Source organism: Chrysochloris asiatica, unplaced genomic scaffold, assembly GCF_000296735.1.
Source record: "Chrysochloris asiatica unplaced genomic scaffold, ChrAsi1.0 scaffold00078, whole genome shotgun sequence".
Lineage (NCBI taxonomy): Eukaryota > Metazoa > Chordata > Mammalia > Afrosoricida > Chrysochloridae > Chrysochloris > Chrysochloris asiatica.
The window spans coordinates 7,137,548-7,160,804 of NW_006408596.1; the positions used below are offsets into that span (position 1 = coordinate 7,137,548).

General features: G+C 53.2%; 1 protein-coding gene and 1 pseudogene across 1 annotated transcript; one reads left to right on the plus strand and one right to left on the minus strand.

The window, feature by feature from the left end:
* The first annotated feature begins 551 nt into the window (after positions 1–551).
* PXN (paxillin) lies at positions 552–15,628 on the plus strand. The gene is made up of 12 exons (XM_006865503.1): positions 552–594; positions 6,652–6,878; positions 7,196–7,302; positions 7,567–7,703; positions 7,793–7,994; positions 8,842–8,977; positions 13,188–13,286; positions 13,596–13,766; positions 13,853–14,026; positions 14,507–14,588; positions 14,672–14,820; positions 15,362–15,628. The coding sequence occupies exons 1-12, from the start codon at positions 552–554 to the stop codon at positions 15,626–15,628; spliced, it is 1,794 nt and encodes a 597-aa protein (XP_006865565.1).
* Positions 15,629–20,800: 5,172 nt separating this feature from the next.
* LOC102817011 lies at positions 20,801–21,557 on the minus strand (annotated as a pseudogene).
* Between the last annotated feature and the right edge of the window lie 1,700 nt (positions 21,558–23,257).

Genomic DNA, 23,257 nt, shown 5'->3' on the forward strand with positions numbered 1-23,257 from the left:
TGGAAGCCCAGCTCCTACCTGGTTTTGGCTCTTTTTTTCTGCTCACTGCTCCTTCTCTGATGTGCTCCCCCTTCCTCACAGTGCCTCTGTCATTTACCCAATCTTTCTAGCCACTGGGGACATGGCATCCAGCAAAACACACAGGCCCCGGCTAGTCTCTGGAGTGGAATTCTTGGAGAGGAGTTGGTCAGTTGACAAGAATCCAAATTGGCAGGGTCAGCCCCTCCAGGAGCCCACGTTCCTGGGCTGGGTCTCACTACATGAATTTTACCTCTCCTTTGAGAGCAGATAAATATACCCAGCTCCCCATTCCTGGGGAGTTACTCACCCAGTAAAAGCACCCCGTCGCCACTGAGGATTAGATTACCTCTGCTCTTCCTGGGCTGAGGAGGGGCTGGGAAGGGATAGAGACCCAGGGACCAGCCTTCCTGCCCATCAGCCTCTGCTCTCCTTCCTAATCTGGAAGAGTCTCACCCAAGGGACCCGCGTGAGAGGCCCCAACTGTCCAGTGTTTACACGGCTCACGGGTTCTCTGAGCTTAGGTGGCCGTCATGAGTCGCTGCATCTCCCCTGTCACCCGGGGCCACCCAGCCCGTCAGGGACTCAGCAGAGAGGCCCCAACTCTCCTTGTCCCTAGTTCTGAGCCCAACAGAATGGGCTGGCTTCTGCGGACTCCAGGAAGGGGACCTTGTTGAAATGGTGGAGATGCACCCTGGGTTGTCAGGCAGGCCCCTGGGCCATGATGGTCCTTTGTTGCCTGTGGTGGTTGCTTTCTCTCATCCTTGACTGTTAGCTCCTGGGGGGCTGTACCAGCCCCTGCCTGGGTCGAGGAGAGCTGAATTGAACAGGCTTGCCTGCTGGAGAAGATGGGTGAGCTGACACCGGGCAAAAAGATTTTGTTCTTACTGTGGACCAGAAGTCCCTGGGTGGTGCAAATAGTTAAGCAGTGCTCAACTACTAACTGGAAGACTAGATCCCACCCCCCCTCAGAAGTAGCTCAGAAGAAAGGCCTGGCAGGCTGCTTCTGAAAGGTCACAGCCTTGCAGACTCTCTGGAGCAGTTCTGCTCTGCACACTTGGGGTCGCCAGGAGTAGGAATCTACTCTTTGACCAGTGTGGAGATGGCTGCTCCCTGTAAGCTCTGGCCCAGGACCACAGCATGTCTAGTCAGGCCTGGGGCTGCCAGATGAGTTTGCAGTGGCAGTAGTGGGCCTGAGCCTGGAAGGAAGCCCCTGAGCCTCGGGAAGAAAGAGGAAGCTGGCATTGACCTTGCACTGACCTGCCCCGGGCGTGGGCTTGGAAGTAGAGACTTCGCTGGTTGCAGTTGCAGTGGTGTTCCTTCCTGCTGGTCTGGGACTAGACTATAACCTCCTTTGCCCTTAGGGGTGAGGTGGGAGAGACTGAGCATCTCTCCGGAGGGCACAGCGCCCATCTGCTTAAACATGTCTCTCCTGGCCTTTCCTGAGTGGAGGCTCCATTCCAGGCCGGTGTGTTAAGTAGACCTTTATGTGCGTTTAGCCCATCCTGCTGGGATTAAAGGAAGTTCTCTGTTGGGCTGCTTACCTCAAGGTTGGCAGTTCAAAATCAACCAGGCACTCCTCAGAAGAAAGATGACGCTTGGCTGTTCACATAAAGATGTACAGCCTTTGACACCCCAAGGAGCAATTCCATTCGGTCCTATAGGATCACCGTAAGTTGGAATCGACTCAGTGCCAGTGAGTTTGGTTTTTTGGGCATGCTGCTGTTGCTGTCGATTTCGACCCATAAAGACCCTGTATAGGGTTTCCAAGTAGCAGCTGATGAGCTTGAACCACCAACCTTGCAGTTCAAACGACTTTGCAGTCTGATGCGTTAGCCCATAGTGCCATACCAGGACTCCTTCTGGGCATAAGCAGGGGGACTTCCTATTTCACGAACAAGGAAACTGAGGCACAGATGCTGTGAGCAGCTTGCCCCGGCAGCTCTCAGTGGCTAGTTCTCTGTCCTGTGTCCCTACAGCCTGAATGGACGGTCATATAGTTCCACCACTTTCTCTACATGCACCCCCAGCAGCCCCTCAGTGCAGGCAATCTTGAACTATCCTGGATGGCCTTTGTCTTGGCGTCTGTCCAGCTCAGCTCCCACAGTCCACAGTGAAGCCCTAATAAGTGGCCACAGTTTGGAGGTGAAGGACGCCCGGCTTGTGAAAGATCCCTGACCTGTTTTTGTGATGTGACTGGGATTGAGGGTTGAAGGGATCCACTCATTTCCATTTAATCTGTAATAGCCCCCTACATTGAGGCTGTCTGCAGACCCCAAACTCTGCCCTACGCCTCTGGGCTGATCTGGGCAGTAGCGCTGCTGGACAGAGAGCATGGAGGGGTACAGTTGTGGGTTTTGTCCTGGAATGTGGCCAGACCGGCCTCTCAGCCCCCTGCCTACCTGACTGGACAGCAGATTAGGTTGGGTGTCTGCATCTTAACCCCCTTGAGGCCCCAGGCCAGGCTGCCTCCATCCAGCCCCAAGGATTCCACTGGACCGACTGTTGGCAGTGGGAAGTTAGTGTGGGCCTTGCCCTGGCTGTGGAATGCAGGAGGCAATGGCGTGAATCCCCGGGTCCTGGGAGCAGCTCCCGCACCCTGTGTTCAATTCCTGTGTTCCCAGCATGACCCTGAGGCCTTGTGCCCTGTGCTCCTCCTTGTAGCTTGCCCCGTCCCTCCTGCTCATCTCAGCTTACTCTGCCTTGAATATACTACTGTGCATTGGTTGTCTGGGGTTCACTGGTCTTCCCCCTGCTTCAAAAATTCCATGATTTGAGGAGGTTACTTTTGGTTACTTTTTGCTGCCTGATGCCTGTGGGACAGTAGTGCCCCCTGGTGGATGCTCCTTACTCCTTCCGTTCCAGGGCTCTGTGGTCTTTGCCCCACCGGGCTGTCCACACACATGTGGCCTGGTCCTGTCTGTGACCTTGGCCTTCCCTTGGTTGTGGATGGGAGAGCCAGGCTGGGCCAATCAGCTCAGAGAACTTTCCTTCCCAAAAAAAGTTGGGGGAACCCCTGGAGAGCAGCTCTTGCTGGGAGTGTTGGATAACTCTGGAAGCTCTGGTCTGATCTAAGGCTCTCAGGCCTGGACCCAGAGCCTCAGTGATATTTGGAGTCTTTCTAAGCATGAACGAGGCACCCCCACTGTTTTCAGGCAGCATGTGCCAGAACATGCTAGAGGAATGGGCATGTTTGTGGGTTTGCAGCACTCTGGCAGACACCGTTTTCTCTGAGTGTGGGTTGCCTGACACCTTCCTTGGGGTATGAGAACGGTTTTCTGTGTATTTAGAGCTGGGTGCAAGGAGGTTGCTGGAGTTAAAAACTGGGTGACCTTGCACCTCTGGGTTGGTGCAATGCCTGAAAGCATTCGCTCTGCTGCTCTTTAACGTGGCTATAGCTGTTTCCTGAGCCAGGGAGGAGTTCATTTGGCGGCCAAGGAGACTTTGGCCTGTAATCATTTTGTAACCTGCAGGGAGATAGTGGGAGTCTGCACCCATGGGAGTCCCGGGCTGCCTCGTACATTCCTGACTTCTTTCCAGAGGGACTTGGGGGGAACCCTGGAGGCAGTGACCCTTAAGTCCTGGCCAGGTTATTAGGCAAGGACTTGGGGCAGAAAGAGAGGAGGAATTAACAGACTGCTAAATTTAAGAGACCCTGTGACTTGTCCCCCTCTGTCATTCAGATAAAGCTTAACAAAACAAAACTGAAAGGCCTTTTCCCTAATGCCTCTATGTATGTTGTTGTTAAGAGTCCTCGAATCAATTCCAACTCAAAGTGACCCTGCATAGGGTTTCTGAGGAGTGACTGGTGGGTTTGAACTGCCGGCCTTGCAGCTCAAACTGACCTTTGGTCCAGCACATTATCCTACAGTGCCATACCAGAACTCATATGAGGGGGCTTTTAAAAAGTTTGTGGGAAAATGGAATGAAAAGATAATAGAATTTTTCCATGAACTTTTGGAAGCACTTCCTATTTTCTGAGTGTGACTTTTTCCTCTTTTCTCTTCACTATTGTCTTTCTCGTGTGTTATCCAGCTCTGTGAGACTTAGGAGCTAAGTCAGTACTTTGCTTTGTACCCTTTTCTCTTTAAAGGAAGCTCTTTCTTTCTTTCTGATTCTTGCACAACAAATACAACCATTGTTTGTAGTTTCCCATGCACTTTAACATCTGCTGTCATGTATAAATAGTCCATGAGAGGCAGAATTGGTTTCCACTTGTCTTTTAACCAGAAAAATGGACAATTCAAACCCACTTGTGTGGCAGAAGAAAGGCCTGGCAGTCTTGCTTCCCTCAAAATTCCAGCCAGGAAAATCCTAGGGAGAACAGTCCTGCTCTGCAACACGTGGGGCCGTTATGGGTCAGAAGTGACGCAACACTATCAGGTTTGGTTTCATTTGGGGGTTTTTTGTCCATGTCTGTGACATAGGAGCTTTCACCCTTGCTTACCAAGGACAGTGAGACTCAGAGAGTTAAACAATTTGCTTTGTGGTGATAGAGTTAGAGTAACTGGGACTTGGATTCAGGTCTGACTCCGACTCCGACTCCAGAGCACCCCCACTGGCCAGTCGTTCTACTGACAGTATCCTCCAGTACTGAAAAGTACCTGCTGGGTTAGTAAACTAGCTAGACTGCACTTAGACTCACACCAGGGGTGATGGGGTGAGGGTAGGTGATATAGAATCAGGTCCCACAGGGAACAGTCACACTTGTCTTCCACTGAGTGCTTTGGAGCTCAAGGCTCTCAGAGTGATCCCTAAAACCAGTTCTGGTAATGTGGGGGCCAGGCATGGTCTCTCTGAGCCTCCGTTTCCAACTGTTGTGAGAATCCAGGAAGTTGACAGTGGAAGCACCCGCACCGCTGTTCAGGGGCTGTGTTTAGGAGCTTCTTGATGTGGGGAGCCCTCTGCGCATGGTGGAAATGGAGGGACTCTGCCATTGCTGGCCTGGACCCAGAGGAAATGGAGGCAGTGTGGGGCCAAGCAGCAGGTGGGGCTGTGCAAGGAACACTGGGATTGGCCCTGGACACAGGTTCCTCTTCCGCTGTTACCTAGCCACCGGAAGACTACCTCTAGTTCCTGTTCACTGGAGTAGAGGAAGTCTCCTCCCAGGGAGCTGGAGGGGGAGGGGGGCTGCAGGAACTGATCCTACAAGGAAGTCAGGAGACCTGCACCTGGCAGCTGGCCTTTGGGTAGGTGTGGCATGGCAGGAGCTTGGGACCATCTGGGCAGGAGCCTGGGGTAGGTGTGGCAGGCCTTGAGGGTTTGAAAGTCTGGAAGAAGGGGTGGTCCTGAGACCAGGGCCCTTCTGTGGTAACCCTCAGAGCCCCGGCTGCAGTCCCAACATTCAGGAAGTTGTGCCATTTAAATGTGGCATCATCTTGGGGTTAAATGTGGCATCATCTTGGGGTACAGCCACCACTGCAGGCTGGCTTTTGGTGTCTGAGACTTTTAGAGGAGACTGGCATGCTATGTTATTTCGGGAGGCCTTTTACCATTGAGCTGCTAACCTCAGGTTGGCCGTTCAAACCTACCATCCGCTCTTTTAGAGAAAGACGAGGCTGGCTGCTCCCATAGAGATTAACATTCTCTATGAGTCAGAATTGACTTGACGGCAGTGAATATTTGGTTCATTTCTTGAGGCCCATCTTCTCATCTGTAAGGCGGGGCTGGGATCAGAATTCCAACTTCCGGAAGTGTTAGGAGGATTCACAGAGGTTTTGTGCCTCCCTAAGGGTGGGGGTTCCCTAAGCCTCCAGGTCCCGTCTAGGCAGCCACAGTGAACAAAGCTGCAGGCATGTAGGAATGGGGCGTGGTATTGGGCTGAGTTGCCTGGGCTGTGGGCTATTGAGGGTCCTAAGAGGGGAGGGCAAGGTGGGAGGTGGGCACAATTCCCTCCTGCCCCTCCAGGCCTGGGGACAGGGAGATCCAGGCCTGCCCTGTCATTGTAATGGAAGTGTGTACTCTAGGCTGGTTCGGCTCCCTCGAGCTGTTTAAAAGCTCAGTGGTGGGGCCCCGGAGCCTCTGGGGCCAGGCTGATTGCCAGACTTCTGCAGAAACAGCCAACAGAGCAGTCTTGCCCCATCTAGGCCGAGGGGGTGGGGACCATAGCACCGGCCTCATTCCAGCCCCCCTTCCCATACACATCACCCTACAGGCAGAGTCTGGGGAGCAGCTCAGAGGCAGGGGCCAGCTTCCATTTGGTCAGAAGGGCAGAAAGCACCCCAGGAGTCACCTCAGCTTGGGTGCTGGGAACTTAAGCAAGGGCCTGGTACTACCTGGGTGCAACCCTGTGTTGTGGGGCTCCTCCCACCGCTGCTTTGCACTGACTTGTGGAGATAGAGTACCAAATTGCAGGCGGGTGTTTCTCCCTTGCTGCCAACTGGCTGCCCGGCTAGGTGCCCAGCTCCCTGAGGTAGGGTGCTCCAAGGAGTCTCCAGGCATTGCTGGTCTGGGGTGGGCAGAAGGGCTGGTTCTTCCCTGGCTTCTCTGGACAGGTGTGTGCCTGGCCCAAGGCTGGTCATTTTTTTGGTGGGGCAGGTGTTGTGAAGTCTTTCATTCTAGGTGCAGGCAGGGTGGCACTGCCTTTGGTCAGATTCCAAGGTCCCTGGTTCTGACCCCGCCTTTTCTTTGCAGATGCCTTGCTGGCAGACTTGGAGTCCACCACCTCCCACATCTCCAAACGGCCCGTGTTCTTGTCTGAGGAGACCCCCTATGCATATCCAACTGGAAATCACACCTACCAGGAGATTCCCGTGCCACCCCCGGTCCCCCCACCCCCGTCCAGTGAGGCCCTCAATGGCACCGTCCTGGACCCTTTAGACCAGTGGCAGCCCAGTGGTCCCCGGTTTATCCACCAGCAGGTAAGATGGGGACACAAAGATTGGGGAGCCCCCAGAAGCTACAGGGGTTTGGGAGTCTCTGGAGAAGTGGAATTGGGGAGTTGGGAGTGACTACCAGCCATGCTCAGCACCCCCATGTGATGCAGTTCTTCCAGCTACCACGTGAGGCAGGGGGGTGGAGGGCGGTGAGCCAAGTCTTAATCACCAGTCTTCTAGCCAGGACGTGGAAACTCCCTGGTGAGACTGGCTGTGAGCAGGTGCCTCCTGGGGGTGACTCGAGGCCTCTGTTCTTTGGGGCAAGCCTCTACCCCCCTGCTTCAGCATCCTCCTTCCTGCAGCCTCCTTCCCCATCTTCCGTGTCTGTGTCTGGCTCCAGTGCCCCCATCCCCCAGAGCAGTCTCAGCTCTCCGTGCTCCCGAGTGGGTGAGGAGGAGCACGTCTACAGGTATGTGTGTCCCTTTGGCCCTCCCCATCCTCCAAGACACCTGCTTCGTCCACTGGGTAGTGCTGGGCAGAGCGGGTGGCTAGGGAGCAGGCAGGGCCAATGCCTCAGGGTCACTGGGAAGAGGCGTCCAGCTCTGTGGTACACACGAGGAACTGAGGCAAGGCTTCCTTCCTGCCCTGCATGTAGACACATCACTTCCTTTCCCCTCTGCCCTCCTCTCCTGGAGATCTCACTCATGGTCCCCTTTCTCTTTGTCCCTCCAAGTTTCCCCAACAAGCAGAAGTCGGCTGAGCCTTCTCCCACCGTGATGAGCTCCTCCCTGGGCAGCAACCTCTCAGAACTTGACCGCCTGCTGCTGGAGCTGAACGCCGTGCAGCATAACCCCGCCGGCTTCCCTGCAGGTGGGACTGGGCTCCCTGGGCTGGGGCCCACTGCCGTCTTCTGGGTCCCTGAGGGCTTCAGGACTCAGCAGCCTTTTCCTCCCCTCTAGATGAGGCCAACTGCAGCCCTCCATTGCCTGCGGCCCTGAGCCCACACTACGGTGTCCCGGAGAACAACACCCCCCTGGGAGGCAAAACTGGCCCCCTGACAAAAGAGAAGCCCAAGCGGAATGGGGGTCGGGGCCTGGAAGACGTGAGACCCAGTGTGGAGAGCCTTCTGGACGAACTCGAGAGCTCTGTGCCCAGCCCCGTGTGAGTATCTATGGGCGCTCTGCCCCTGCACAGTACCTACCCAGTTATCCTGTGTGAGCACCCACGGGCTCCCACCAGGCAGGTGTGGGGCCTGCCCAGCTCTGTGAGTTTCCACTGGCTCCCCACCCCCGTGCATCGGCCTGGTGCCATCTATTATCTTTGAAAGTGGCTGCTGTTTGGGAGACCCTGAGGGAGAGAGATGAGGCAGTGTGCTTCCATAAAGACATACAGTCCCCAGGGAGCTGTTCTCTACGGAGTCAGCTCAGCGGTAGTGGGTTTGGGGGTTGACACCAGGTGTGGGGTGAGTTTCAGTGCATTATCCCTGATGCTACGGAGCTACTCACATCAGAAAAGACAGACACAGTGTGAGCTGAAAGCTCCTCAAGCTCTGTGGTGAACAGCATACCCTGGTTTCCAGTTTTGACTGCGCTTCTTATTAAATGTGTTCTGTGAAGACTTAGTTTCCCCATCTGTAAAATGGGGATAAGACTGCCTGCCTACCTAGGAGGGTTAAATCAACAATACAAGTAAAGCCCTTGGAATGTTGTCTGGAAAACGGCACAAGTACATTTGGTCCATCTTAGTGTCTGCTCCTCTGAGTAACCAAATCACGTGACTAAGAGTCCTCACACCTGTGTGCAGGGTGGGGACATTCACATAGGGCCTTGCTCAGTGGGGGCTTGCTGGGCCAGGGACCAGGTTATGTCATCTTAGAGCTCTGACCCCTCCAGGGTCAAGTCCTCAAGGGAAAGTAGGAGCTGGTGAGCTCCCTCCCCTGAGATTGGGAGAGGAGGAACCCCAGTGTCAGTGGAGAGGGGCCCCTGCTGATGGTGCCCCTGTTCTGCAGCCCCGCCATCACTGTGAACCAGGGTGAGATGAGCAGCCCGCAGCGTGTTACCGCCAGCCAGCAGCAGACACGCATCTCAGCCTCCTCGGCCACCCGGGAGCTAGATGAACTGATGGCCTCACTGTCGGATTTCAAGGTGCTCTGTAGCCCCTCTCTGCCCCCATCTTCTCCTTCCTTGTCTCACTGTGAGAATCGGGTGCCTCGCCGGTGTATGGGGAAGGGAGACCAGGCTACGTGGGGTCATGCTGGCCCAGCCGCCCATGAGAGCAAGCAGCTCTCAGCAAGGACATTCCTGCCTGCCTGGGTGCTCCCAGCCAGTGTGAGGTTGCGGTTACTGGGGGTGGGCATTCCTGGCGGGCTCTTGTGGGGCTGGGTCCCGTGCCTTGGAGGCCATTTGCCCTGGAGTCCCATCTCCCACTCTGGCTGTTCCTCAGCACGTCCTTTTTCTTTCTGCCTCCCACCTCCTGCATCTATGAGCCTTCTTTACCACCTCCATCCCATCTTCCCTCCATGCCCCACGTTCCCACCCTGTCAGGCTTCCAGGCCAGTCCTGCCTGAGCCCTTCTTGCCCCTCAGCTCCTGGTTTCCCCAGCCTCACCAGACCAAGATGTCTTATTTAGATGGGGGAGCATCAGGCAGCAGGGCCTCCATGAGGATCGATACTGACAGAGCTCTCTGGCAGTTGCTGACTTCAGCCTTCCTCGTGGGCCTGATGTAGGGAAGATGAGAAGGGCAGCAAGCTGGCTGAGTGCTCTTGGCCCTGATGGTGCCTTCTAGCTTTCCTCTCATGGTGGACGGTGGGCACAAGGCTGGGGGAGGCATTGATTATTGGCTTGGGACTCTTGGGTCCTAGAGCTCCAGCTTCCTGGCACAGGATTCAGAGTAGACACAGTCAGGAATCAGTAGGTTGGGTTCTATTGTTGGTCTCTGGGAGCCCAACCCTGATGCCTGCGGGGGGCTTCCTGAGCTGATCAGCGTCTGAAGCCCAGGGGGAAGAAGCTGCTCTTAGCAGAGCCCAGAGCCAGGGCCTGTGTGCAGGGAAAAATTGGAAGCATCTGTATGACATACAGACAAGGCTCAAATCAAGGTCTGAAGAGGGCAGGGCGGCCACCTGGTCACCTGAGTTCCCAGCCTTTTCCCCTTGCTTGTCTATCTCACCATGTCCACTCTGGTTGGGCCTAGGCTGGCCCCAGAGGTAAACCCTCCATACTTTAGCTTCACAGCCCCCTTCAGCTAATGCACAGACTGGCTCTCTCAGCAGCCCCGGGCCAGCCCCGTGCAGTGAGCATCCTGTCTTACCTCTCCCCTCCTCTCTCTTCCTCTCCTCTCTGCTTTTTGTCTCTCTCCTCTTCCAGACCAGCTCCTCGGCTGTGACCCTGAGCCCCCCGGGGCCACTGCTCTGCTCAGCTTCATCCCCACCCAGCACACTTCCTTCTCCTCCTCTTCCTCCTCCTGAGCCCTCTGTTCTCCTACCGCCTACCACCAGACCTTCCTCCCCAGGCTGTGGCCACGCCCCAGAGGTCCTGTGCATTGAGGGCAATGACAAGGGATGGTACCTTGGATCTCCTGTGTCCCCTAGTGATCTTAGGGGGATGCTGGAGCCCTCCAGCTCAGGGGCTCCCTCTGTAGAAGTTTCTCTGGGGCCCCTTGGTGCAGAGAGTCAGACTCAAGTATGGAGGAATTTAACTCTAGACATACAGGACTTTAAGGGGGAGCTCTCCAAGGCTCCCCTCTGTCATACTCCACCCTGCGCTGGAGAGCCCCAGGGGCGGCCAGCTTCCGAGGCTGCACACGCCTTCCAGGAGGTAATTGAGCCAGTCGTGGTGGCTGTAGAGCGGCAGGCCATCTTTCCAGATATGTGCCATCTCCCAAAGGAGTGTGGGAAGTGGCAAGAGAAGGCTAGGCCAGAGCTAGGACTCTTAGAAGGGGGCTGCCCTGTCCCAGGTGAGAAGCAGCAGCGAGGCAGAGAGATGCCCAAGAGGGGTGGCCTGATGGGGCCAAGCCAGGGACCTCCGAGCTCAAGGAGTCTAAAGGGCGCTGCAAAGGTGGTTCCCGAGGCTGGCCAGGAGCAGATGGAGCTTCCACCGGTCACGGCCCTGGACATGCCTGACACCGCGGAGAGGATTTCCACCTCTGGCCAGGCAGGCACCAGCTTGCATGGCCGTTGCGCTTGGCTCTTGGCAGGCCTGGCCCCTGCTGTGTCTCTTAACTGCATGCACCGTCCGCTTCGTGCATGTCTGCTGGGCAGAACATCTGGAGACCCCCATGGCCCCATGGCTGCCTCCCAGACCGTCATTTGTCTGGACCCTGGGATCTCCTCCTGCTCGTTAGAACAGCTGCCACTCATGTCCTGGTGTGCGTGCGGTGGATGAAAGCATGGGCTTTAAAATTGAAGAGACCTGGATACAAACCATGTCACCCTGCCTCAGTTTTCTCATCTTTAAAATGGGGGTAATGATAGAAGGTCGTCCCCCCCCCCCCCCAAGGTTGACCAGAGGATGAATTGAGATCAGGCCTGGGACATGCGTGGAACAGATGACAGCTGGCATAATGATAAGGTTATGATTTGGTTCTTGCTGGATTCAAATGTATATCCTTCTAGAAGCAACCAAAACAAAACACTATCAGCAAGCCAACTAGAAGCTAAAGCATTCACATGTCAAAACAAGACCTGGTTAGATGCTTTCCTGGAAGAAAAGACTGTCTTTCCTATTGTAAATCAGAGAAGAAAAGAAAGAAGTGGTGTCCCTTTTAAGACCTTCCAGTTACATCCTCTTAAATAATTTTTGTGGTAAGCCTGTGAGCTAGACCAAGAAGGCACTGTTGCCCCATTTTCAGGATGGAGAAGCTGAGGCCCCTGGAAAATTCAGTGTCTCTCAAGGCCTGCACTCCCAAGGAGCCTGCTCTGCTCTGGTCTCTCTCTGGCCCCCTCCCCGTGCCTCCACCATCACCTCAGCTTGGCTCTTCTCTGGCCTATTTGCCTGCCTCCCCCTCCCCCTGCCAGGCCACCAGAGTGGACCTGTGACAGCATCCCCTCCCCACCCTTCAGATTCGCTCTGTGATCAGGAGGAGCCGGGAGACGGGCCACGCACACCCCATGTCCCGGGAGCCCTCCCCCCGCCGTCGGCTGGACCCCGCCACCCTGAGCCGGACCCCCTCCCAGGAGCGGCTCATCGAGGAGCTGCAGGGTCGGCTGGGCATCCAGCCGGAGGCAGAGGCAGCTGCAGTGGCGACGGGGCCCTCGGAGGACAATTGGCTGACGGAGGGCATCGTCATCACTGTGCAGCCGCGCGGGAGGCGGGCTGGGGGGCAGCTTGTGGAGAAGGTAGCAGGGTGCAGAGCCAAAGCCACTGGGCCCCCCCACCCGCTGGAGGGGAGAGGGTCTTGGTGCTGGGAGCCTGGGGACACCACCTCTGGCTTGCTCACTGAGCTGCTTCCTTCTGTCTTCCTCACTGCTCCTCCTCCTCCTCTCTCCCCAGGTTGTCTTCCCTCCTGACTCTCCTGCCCCCCTGAGAAGAACCTCCTCTGTCTTGGCCTCTCCTTCTCCTCCTGTCCCTTTACTTCAGCAGCAAAAGGACGTCTCAGCCAGCAGCTCCTCTCCCTTCCCCAGCCTGCCTGCCCCGTCTCCACTAGGACCCTCCACTCTTATCCTGGACTCTCCTGGCTTCCCAAGCACGGGGGACAGTCCCACGCTTAATGAGACGATGCAGGTCCCTGCCCCTCCCACTCCAGTGTCCCACACAGCGAGGCCCACCCTGAGGTCCGTGGGCTGCCAGACCGACGAGGACCCGCTCTTCCCCCCGATGCAGGCAGGCTTCCCCAACCTGAAGCTCCCTGAGCCTCCCACTCCAACCTTGGGCCACATACATACTGGCCACCCCAGTGCCCTCCATCCATCAGCCCCTAAACAGTCCCCACAGTCATGCTTGGGTTCTGGACTTCACTGATGCCTATGCTCCCTCCCTGGGGTCAGCTCCCCTCTGCCTGCTTCTTCCCGACAGCCCCTGGGCACTGCCCTGGGCTCCTATCCAAGAAGGCCAGGCCTTCCCCGTTTATCCGCAGCCCCTCTCCAGCCCCGGCCCACTGCCTAGAGTCCTCTGTCCTGTCCCCAGCTCGCTTCTCCTGACCATTGGCCTTGGTGGGCTCCCCTCCCAGTCCTTCTCCATCATCTCTCCCTGGGCATCTCTCTCTGGGCTGTTCTCTAGGTCTCAATATTGCTGGTGGGGAAATGCCCTCTTTTCTCATCCAAAGTTCCCTATGGTGAATCAATTCAATGACAAATCCTCTTATTCTTTCTTCTTTGATTTTTAAAAACGTTTTTATTCTCTTCTCTGCCTCCATTTAAGATCCAGGGCCTGGAGCAAAGAACAGACGCAGAGCTGTGCTGGGTGGCCGGCTGGGCTCCGGATGACAGGCAGAGCAGTCCAGGGCAAGACAAGGGAGGGGTCAGTGCTGAGACTGAGAGCCCAGCTTCTCCCCAGGCTTGTTGTGCCAGGGCTTGGGCATCCAGCTGGCCACCATGACGAGATGTGCCGCTCGCTAAGGGAGCAAGCCCTTCTGACCCTCTGTCCATCTGGATTCCCTCCAACTCTCTGTTCGTCTTCTGTCTCGTGCCCCTCTGACATCTTTGGTCTCGTGGCCTGACAGTTTAGGCCTCTAGAGGAGGTGGCTCTTCCTGCCTCAGTCATCTCATCTGACCAGGAGGGACACAGCCTGGCTCCCAAGTCCTGACCGACCTCTCCCTGTCTCCGCAGTTCATGGCCCAGGGGAGGGCTGGGAGCAGCTCTCCCCCTGGGGGCACCCCAAAGCCCGGAAGCCAGCTGGACAGCATGCTGGGAAGTCTCCAGTCTGACCTGAACAAACTGGGGGTGGCCACGGTTGCCAAAGGGGTATGCGGAGCCTGCAAGAAGCCCATCGCCGGGCAGGTGACTGGGGGTAGAAGGCGGGAGGGGTAGGTGGGCTTGGGAGGCTTTGCCCCTCGACCTGGAACCACATTCCACCTCCCTCTCAGGTGGTGACCGCCATGGGGAAGACGTGGCACCCGGAGCACTTTGTCTGCACCCACTGCCAAGAGGAAATCGGCTCCCGGAACTTCTTTGAGCGGGACGGCCAGCCCTACTGTGAAAAGGATTACCACAACCTGTTCTCTCCGCGCTGCTACTACTGTAATGGGCCCATCCTGGATGTGAGTCCCAGTCTCCCTGTGAGAGTAGACCTGCTGTGGGCATGGATTCGGAACTACCTACCTTTCAGATAGTAGCCACATGCTTAACCACTGCACAACCAGGGCTCCTTACAGCTAGGATGCTGGGACTCAAACCCAGGCTTGAGCCCAGAGCTTGTCTTCGTGCATGTCGGGCAGCTCCCCACCTCCCTGCCACCTCCTATTCTGGATTTCCGTATTTGAGATACACGCCGTGGTGTTAGGGAAGTGCTTAGCCTATCTGAGCCTACGTTTCTTGCCCTATAAATGGAGATGACAGCGGAACCAATGATCTGGACCCCATGTAGGGAATAAAGGAGAGATGGCATGCCATTCCTTGAGAGATACAACTTCTGAGTGGGTTAACAGCATAGTTAGGAGGAGTGGTGTGGGGGCTGGGGGTGGCCTTTCCTGATTGTGAGCCAGGAGGATCAGCTTTGACCCCACACTCCCCTTTCACAGAAAGTTGTGACAGCCCTTGACCGGACGTGGCACCCTGAACACTTCTTCTGTGCGCAGTGTGGGGCCTTCTTTGGTCCTGAAGGTACTGACACTCCTGGGAAGGTTGTGGAGGTGACTTCATTGATGTGTGGGTCCCCTAACTCTGTTCGCCACCCCTGCCCCCAGGGTTCCATGAGAAAGACGGCAAGGCCTACTGTCGGAGGGATTACTTTGACATGTTTGCACCCAAGTGTGGCGGCTGTGCCCGGGCCATCCTGGAGAACTACATCTCGGCCCTCAGCACCCTATGGCACCCTGAGTGCTTTGTGTGCCGGGTAAGGAACCCCCACGGCAGCAGGGACCCCAGTGTGTACTCTGAATCAAGCTGCGAGTGTGGCTGTCTTGTAGGCATTGGTGGGAAAGCAGGCTGGGGGTAAGATTCTTCAGCTCCACTAGGTCCTCCGCTCACATGTCCGTCGTGTGGATTCCAGTGCATAGCAACCCTCTAGGACTTGCTCCCTAGGGTTTCCAAGGTCCACGAGATGATATTTAGGATTCCATACAGGCTCTCTGATTAAATACACTTGGGAAACACTTCAGTGCAGCACTTCGCAAAGCGCTTACACCCAAATGTACATGTGAGTCTCCAAGTGTAGGAGGTAGGGTGCAGAGGTTGGCCCCAGAACCCCTTTCCAGCTCTGGCCTCAGTTCACTGTTTACTCTAGGCTGGGTGACTGTGGAGAAGTCATCTGATTTCTCGGCCTCCCTCACGGCCTCTGCTGGGAGAATGAAATGACTCCAGGAAGTGCTTAGCTAGGGGGCATCATAATGAGTGTGAGGTAGGGAACTGCCCACTGAGCCCCTCTCTGATGGCAGGAGTGCTTCACGCCCTTCGTCAACGGCAGCTTCTTCGAGCATGATGGGCAACCCTACTGCGAGGTGCATTACCACGAGCGGCGCGGCTCACTCTGTTCCGGCTGCCAGAAGCCCATCACCGGCCGCTGCATCACCGCCATGGCCAAGAAGTTCCACCCCGAGCACTTCGTGTGTGCCTTCTGCCTCAAGCAGCTCAACAAGGGCACCTTCAAGGAGCAGAACGACAAACCTTACTGTCAGAACTGCTTCCTCAAGCTCTTCTGCTAGGCCCCTCCTGCCTCCTCTGCCCTTGCCCAGCCCAGCCCCCAACTGCTACTGTGACCCAGAGACCCAGCCGCAGCGTGAAGGGGCTGAGCCACGGGAAACTGGAGCTGGTGCAGGAGGAGCAGGGGGAGGGGGGGCAGGGGGGGCCTTTTCTGAGGATCCTACCTGCTGTCCTTCACCCTGGCCTCTCTGGCCCCCTTCCTCCACCTTCAGCTCTGGTCCAGCTGGGGTCATCCCACTGGCTGGAGGCCCCCACCCCGTACCCTGTGTGTCCCCCCAAAACTGGCCTGGCAAGCCAGCACCCCACACTGGAGCCATCTCTTACTCATATTTTGGCAGCGGAGCATGGCAAGGGCAGGGTCTGATAGTGGTCTCTTTTTATCCTTTACTCCCTCAGACCTAAATATCCCTGTTCTGAAAGTATTGGGGACACCCAGCTCCCTCCAGACAATGCCAGCATCAATCCATCCATCCATCCACTGGAGGAACATTGGAGGGACCATGGAAGGTCCCTTGTCCTCCACCTGTCCTGCCAGTCTCCCCGGACCTGGGTGACTGCCCCACCGCCACCATGTATACCCGTATGTCCCCTTTTTTAACTGCTCTGGTTCTACTGAGAAAGACCCCTCCAGCAATAATGTTTTCTAGTCACTTCCTCCTTCTCCGGGACGGGCTGAGGTGGGAAGCATCACTCCGTGCCTGGACACTGGGCCGACTTTGATAGGTTTCTACACTGAGGTTTGAATTCATATTGTCCGAGTTGCTTTTACTTCTCTATACAAAATGACTTTGCAGAGATTTTAAAGACATCCCCTTTTGTATTCTCCTTGCCCTCCACCAGGGTTAGGTCCTGCTTTGTACTGAGAGCTTGGGGCAGGTAGACCATTTGTATTTGATTTGTTTTCGTAGCACAAGCAGGTGAATTGGGAGCAGCTCCTTGACTCCCCTTCTTTCACGTCACACCTGGACTGTTTAATAAACTGCTGTATCTCGAAACACCTTCCTACTGTCCCTGCCAGCAGGCTTGTCATTCAAACTGGTCAGAGACTGGCTTGCCCTTTGGGTTTAGAATTCAGAACCCCGTTTGTCCTGTTTGTTCCTGGGGGAGATCAGGGGAGGAGGGAGGTACACTTGTGGTGTGCTTTCTCCTGTCTAAGCCATTAGGAGCTGCTGCACCCTTGGGAACTTTCTAGCAAGAACCCAAAGGAATGTTCTCAACCTCCTTGCGCTCCTTGGGGGCCGCTCCTCTGCCTTCTCAGGAATGCTGGGATCTGAGTTTGACCACAAAGGCCTGTCTGGTTTTTGTTGGGTCCATGGGGTCCGTCACATCCTACGTACCCTGCCCACCCAGGGGACTTTTTAGGGGGGGTCAACTCCAGGAGGTCTTGTTGCAAAGGCACTGCTAGGACCCAGGACAGAGGAATCGGATCCTGGGCTAATAGGATGGAACATGAGCAGGTCAGCCCTGGGGCCTCTGGTCAGCAAGACAGGGGTCCCAGAGGCCTCACAGCAGAGGCTGAGTGCCTGGGGCTCTCAGAAGGGAGCCCTTCTCCCAGCAGTCCCCGCTGTGGGAAGGTCAGCTGTCTTCACCTCCACCCATAGGCCTTATTGCTCTGTTTACAGTGATTCCCCCTGGGCCTGGGGCATCTGGGGTCCACCCTCTGGGTCCATGGTTATTTGGTGATTTTCTTTTATTTTCTTTCCTATCAACTTCTAACCTGGCTTTCCCCCATTTCAATCCCTGTGATTTCTGCCAATAAAATTTGCCATTATTTTCACCTGTGCATCTTCTGCGTGGTCTTGAGGTAACAGAGATGCCCTCCCCAGACTCAGTGAAAACCAGCCAACCCAAACCTACTGCCACTGAGTGAATTACAGCTTGTTACGACCCTATAGGATAGAGTTGTTGCTGTTGTTAAGTGCCGTCGAGTCAGTTCCGACCCATAGCGACCCTGTACCGGGTTTCCAAGGCTGTAAATCTTTACGGGAGCAGAACGCCTCATCTTTCTCCCGCGGAGCGGCTGATAGTTTCGAACTGCTGGACTTATGGTTTGCAGCCCGATTCGTAACCACTGTGCTACCAGAGCTCCTTATAGGATAGAGTAGTACTGCCCTTTAAGGGTTTCTGAGACGAAATCTTAACGGGAACAGACAAGCTTGATCTTTCTCCTAAGCAGTGACTGGTGGGCTTGAACTGTGGATCTGGCAGTTACAGCCCAACACATGTCCTACCACGCTCATTCCCAGACTTACAAGAGTTGCCAATTTGGGGGTGAACCATAAATATTCCCTCGGGGGAAAAGCACAAAAGGTGCCTGTGGCCCCTGTCTGTGGTGGTGGGACTTAGCTGGCTTTCCTCTTGAGCTTTGCTCTGCACTTGAGGGCTGGGGAGGTGTTTAGATATTAACACTTATTTACAGGTCTGGGAAGAGGTTCACAGAATGCACCCCCTTATGCACTACCACCACGTTGTTCCTGGGTTCAACCAGAAACCACCACCCTCAGACTAGCACAAGACAGTGGGTGCGTCTGAACCTTCCCTCCTGAAGGAGGGGGACTCACTGTGGAGGACAGCACTCTATCGCCCCCACGTGGTCAGGTCCATATTTTTATGCTGCTGCTTTGCTCTGGCCAAAAGCCCGAAGAACCCTTGGGGCCCAGGAGCTGTTATCTTCCAGCTCTGCTTTGTTTCATGTGGGCTGTGAGGTAGGTACACTTTGCCTGTCTGCAAGGGATCCTACAAGCAGCATGCTCAGTTCACTCCAAATTTCAAAAGTTTCACAATGAGTCCTAAACTTGAACTCATGGAAAGAGAACTACTTAATTTATTCTTCTAATGCAAGTTCAGTTCAGTTCAGTTCCAGAAGTGCATATAGGGGACACTGCACTGTAACTTGCTTTTTTGAGTCAACTGTACTTTGTAAGGAATGCTAGTGTGGCGCTTTAGGATAAGCAGGGGACTGCAAATTAAAAGGTCGGTGGTTCAAACCCACAGCCGCTCTTTGGAAATCCTTTATAGGGTTTCTATTGGAACCTACTCAAGGGCATTTATACAACAGCATACTGTGTGGATAATTTTCCTTGTCAATAAAGCTAGATCTGCATCAACTTAATGGCATGATGTCCTATAATTAGAATTCATATCATTAGAGTCAGGATGAGTGTATATTTGGAAAAGTGAGTTTTGAGGGAGATCGCCACAGGGTTGGGAGGGACAGGATAGCATAGTGTGGCTTTGGGGCTTTTAACTTGCTTCTGGATTTCAGGTCCATGGAAACCATCATTGATTAGTTGAGGGACTTGGGTCATTTATTTCACTTCTCTGTGTTAATTCTTCCATCAGTACAATGGGGAGCTCTGGTAGTGTAGTGGTTACGAATCGGGCTGCTAACCTCAAGGTCGGCAGTTCGAAACTACCAGCCGTTCTGAGGGAGAAAGATGAGGGTTTCTGCTCTCATAAAGATTTACTGCCTCGGAAACCCTGTACAGGGTCACTATGAGTCAGACTGACTCCATGGTACTTAACAACAACAACAATGGGGATACTGATACCTTTGAGGATTGTTACAAAGATGAATGGAGGTTATATGCACAAAGCACTTCAACTCTGTGCAACATTGAGCATGCAATGATACATTGTCATTCAAAAGGAATCCTAGCAGTAATCCACTCTTAACATTTCTCAAACTGGGCTATCAGCACATGGTTGCTATCTGCTGGGGAGTCAGAACAAAATACTGCCTGGCACTGTGTTATCCCCATGGTCTGTTGGAGATCAAGTGTTGTGGTCCATAGGGTTTTTCTTGAAGCAGATTGCCAGGCCTTTCTTCCTAGTCTATTTTAATCTTGAAGCTCCCTTGAGACTTGTTCAGCATGAGGGCAACACACAAGCCTCCTCTGACAGATGCTGGCTGCACACGAGGTGCATGGGCTGGGAATCAAACCCCACATAGAAGATGAGACTTCTACCATTGAATTGCCCGCCCCTCCCCCAAAAAACAAACCTGGGCCACTGTGGTTAGTTGCAATTGAGTGGAATGGATTCCAAATGACAGGGTCCCCATGTGTGCAGGTCAGAATTGCTCCATAGGGTTTTCAAGGCTGTGTGACCTTTCAAAAGTGGATCGTCTTCTGAAGTGCCTGTTGTTGTTATGGTTTCTAAGTGCCGTAAAGTGTCATGGAGTCGGTTTCGATTCATAGCAACCTTGTATGTTTTGGATTGAAACTGACCTTGCAGTTAATAGTCCAATGCTTATCCTACAGTGCCACACCAGGATCCCTGAGGTGCCTGTGGATGGGTTCAAACAGCCAACCTTTGAGCTGGTAGCTGAGTGCTCATGGGACACTCTCTGATCCAGTAGGTCCAGAGTTGGGCCTGGAAATTTGTATTTCCATGAGGAAACTAGTGAAAATAACAAGTACCTGGTGTGGTGCTGTAGGATAAGCACTCAACTATAAGGTCGGTTTGAACTGCAAAGTCAGTGGTTCAAACTCACCAGCTGCTCCTCGGAAACCCTATACAGGGTCACTATGAGTCAGAACTGGCTCAACGGCACTTAACAACAACAACAACAACTGTAACAGAGTCCTGGTGTAGCATTGTGGGTTAATGAGCTGGACTGCAAGGTCGGTTTGAACCACCAGGTCAACAGTTCAAGCTCACTAGCCGCTCCTCAGAAACCCTATACAGGGTGGCTATGAGTGGAAACTGATTCGATGGCACTTGACAACAACAAAATGATCTTAAACAGGTTTGAGAACAGTTCCTTCTAACAGTGGCTTGAAAAGATGGTTTCATAAGTATCTGTATGAAATGGATCCCAGCTCATGGCCACCTCGTGTGTACAAACTGCCAGAAACAAACTTGGAAAGTCTTTCAAGATGGGGAAGTGGCAAGTCCTGGTTTTATAAACATGAGGCGTACCAGGTTTGATGTGTACTTCATCCTCTCACATTTCTCACCCAATCTTTATCCTGAGCTGACAAGCACATCCCCACCTCCTATCAGCCTCAACTGCAGGCTAGCTAGCTCATAGTCCTCCATTCCCTTCCATGCAATGTCACAGCCAGAGTGACCTAAGGCAGACAGTTCTCATTGATACAGCTTTTCAACAAGCCCCGAAAGTGAAAACAACCTTCTAGCTGATTTCATTTATAAGATTTTAATTTACAAATTTAAAAAAGCCACACTTTTTCTCTTCTTTTTTTAACATCACACTTTTCCTTATCTTTCTTTTTGTCTTCTTTCCTGTCCTTTCTGCTCTCTTCTTTTCCCTGCCCTTCTTTCTTCTCTGCATCCCAGTTGGCAATCTGATTGTTGATGAGGCTGTGCAGGGCAACCACAGAATCGGAGTACACCACCACTATCTGGTAGTTGGTCTGCAGGTAAAATGCCTTGACAAACTCCTGCAGGCTGACACCAGTAGGTTGAAGATGTTTTGGAGCTGGTACGTGGTCTAGTGGTTGATGGGCAGCTTGGCTGTGACTACTTTCTCCAGGTATCTCCTAAATCTAAAAGCTAAGAGTTCAGTCCCTTCTAGCCATGGACCCGATTTGTGACCCTCCGGGTCCTCGATGTCTCTTAAGAAGTGTTCAACTTCCTCAGCTTCCTCTGCTCCAATTTCATTGGTGACATGAACAAATGTTTTTGAAGTTGGAGTTCCATCATCATGAACTTCTTCCACTGAAATATATGCTTCTGTGAGCAGTCCCAAGTCCTTTGGCTTCACCTCAGTAATGACCAATACTGAGTCAGGGCAGTATCTTTCATGAGTTCATTGATGGCAATGTCATTTTTGTAAAATTTAGGGACTGTGTGATATCATCCAGCTATTCTTTCCCTGGCATTGACCTTCTTAAACATTCAATACATGTTTTCTAAATAATCATGGTCTAAAAACTAGACAGAATCATCTTTGTCATCCTCATCAAAAGAGACAGTTGAAATGATCCATCACACAGAGCAGCCCCTGCTAGGCCTGGCTCTCTCAGACCCATGAACACGAGTGGTGGCCGCCACAGATCCTCCAGCTCCACAGAGTTTTCAAAAGTAGATTGCCAAGCCTTTCTTCCAAGAGTTTTCAAAAGTAGACTGCCAAGCCTTTCTTCCAAGGTGCCTATAGATGAACTTGAATGTGGCAAGGAACGTTAGCCATTTGTATGACCTACCATTACCACCAAATAAGACACAGGACAAGAATATTAGAGCTTCAACAAGGTAGGCCATGTTGAGGGGACACTTAGAGATGTCATAGAGACAGTCACTTTGAGTTTGCATTGTTTGGTCCAGAAACACTCTCTGGATATTTCTAACTTGGTCACATGAGAAGGATGGCTAGTATGGGAACACCCCTATTGCTTTAGGAGTTAAGCCCATTCCTTTAAAAAATGTACATAGCACAAATATTCAAATAAGTGTGGAATGAAGGAATAATGAAAGAAGATAACATTCACTGACTTTCTACTACATTTCAGGAACTGAACTAAGTCTTAACAGAATTTGTTGTTGTTAAGTACCATCAAGTTGGTTCTGACTCATATTGACCCAGTATAGGGTTTCCAAGAAGTGGCTGCTGAGTTTGAACTGCAATCCTTGTGGTTCAAACCAACCTTGCTGTCCAGTGCTTTAATCCACAGCATCACATTTAATTTAATTCTATAACACCACCAGAATATAGGTACTATATTAGTCCCCTTAGTTCACAGGTAAGAACAGGGAAAACATTTTCAGCAAAGCGAAATCATTTACAATGATACAAGTTAGCATTTACAATGATACAAGCTAGCAAGTGGCAGAACAAGGATACAATCCATGTTTCCTGACTGTAAAACCTGCATTAATTAATTCACTCAATAAATGCTTACCAGTGATCTACTATAAACTGGGTTCCTATATGGTACAGTTGCTGCTCAGAGCTCTGGTAGTGTAGTGGTTACGAATCGGGCTACGAACTGCAATGTCAGCAGTTCAAAACTACCAGCTGCTCCGCAGGAGAAAGATGAGGGTTTCTGCTCCTGTAAAGATTTACAGCCTCGAAAACCCTGTTCAGGGTTGCTATGGGTCAGAACCAACTCGACAGCACCTAACAACAAATTAACCTAAAGGTTGGTGGTTTGAACCCATCCCCCAGTAACACTGAAAGAAAGACAAAGTGACCTTCCATAAAGATTACAGTCAAAACTCTATGGACTCAACAAGCTTTCAAGAGGGAGCCTAGATCCAGAGGGCGTGGAGGAAGGTAGAATCTCCACTGAGTAGCATCCAATCTGTCTAGGCAGGGCTGATGAAAGGAAATGCAGATAGGTCTCTTGTGATACAATAGTGAATAATTGTTAGCAGGACTGATTGTGAGGGTTGGAAATGTAAAGGTAGATGTTTTTGCAGTCTAGGAGCAGAGGTCCCTGGGACCATCAAGGGAGAAGAGTAGAAAGCAGGACCCTACCCAGAGAAGCAGTGACGCCAGAGATGGAGGCAGAGATGATGACGTCGAGAGATGGAGCAGCTGGGGACTTCAGACCCAGAGAGGGAGAGGGACTCTTTGTTTAAGACCCGGGGGGGGGGCAGGCTTGTAGGGTATACCCTTTGGTTGGTTGATGATGCATGGAGGGGATTGTAACCATGGCAACGAATCG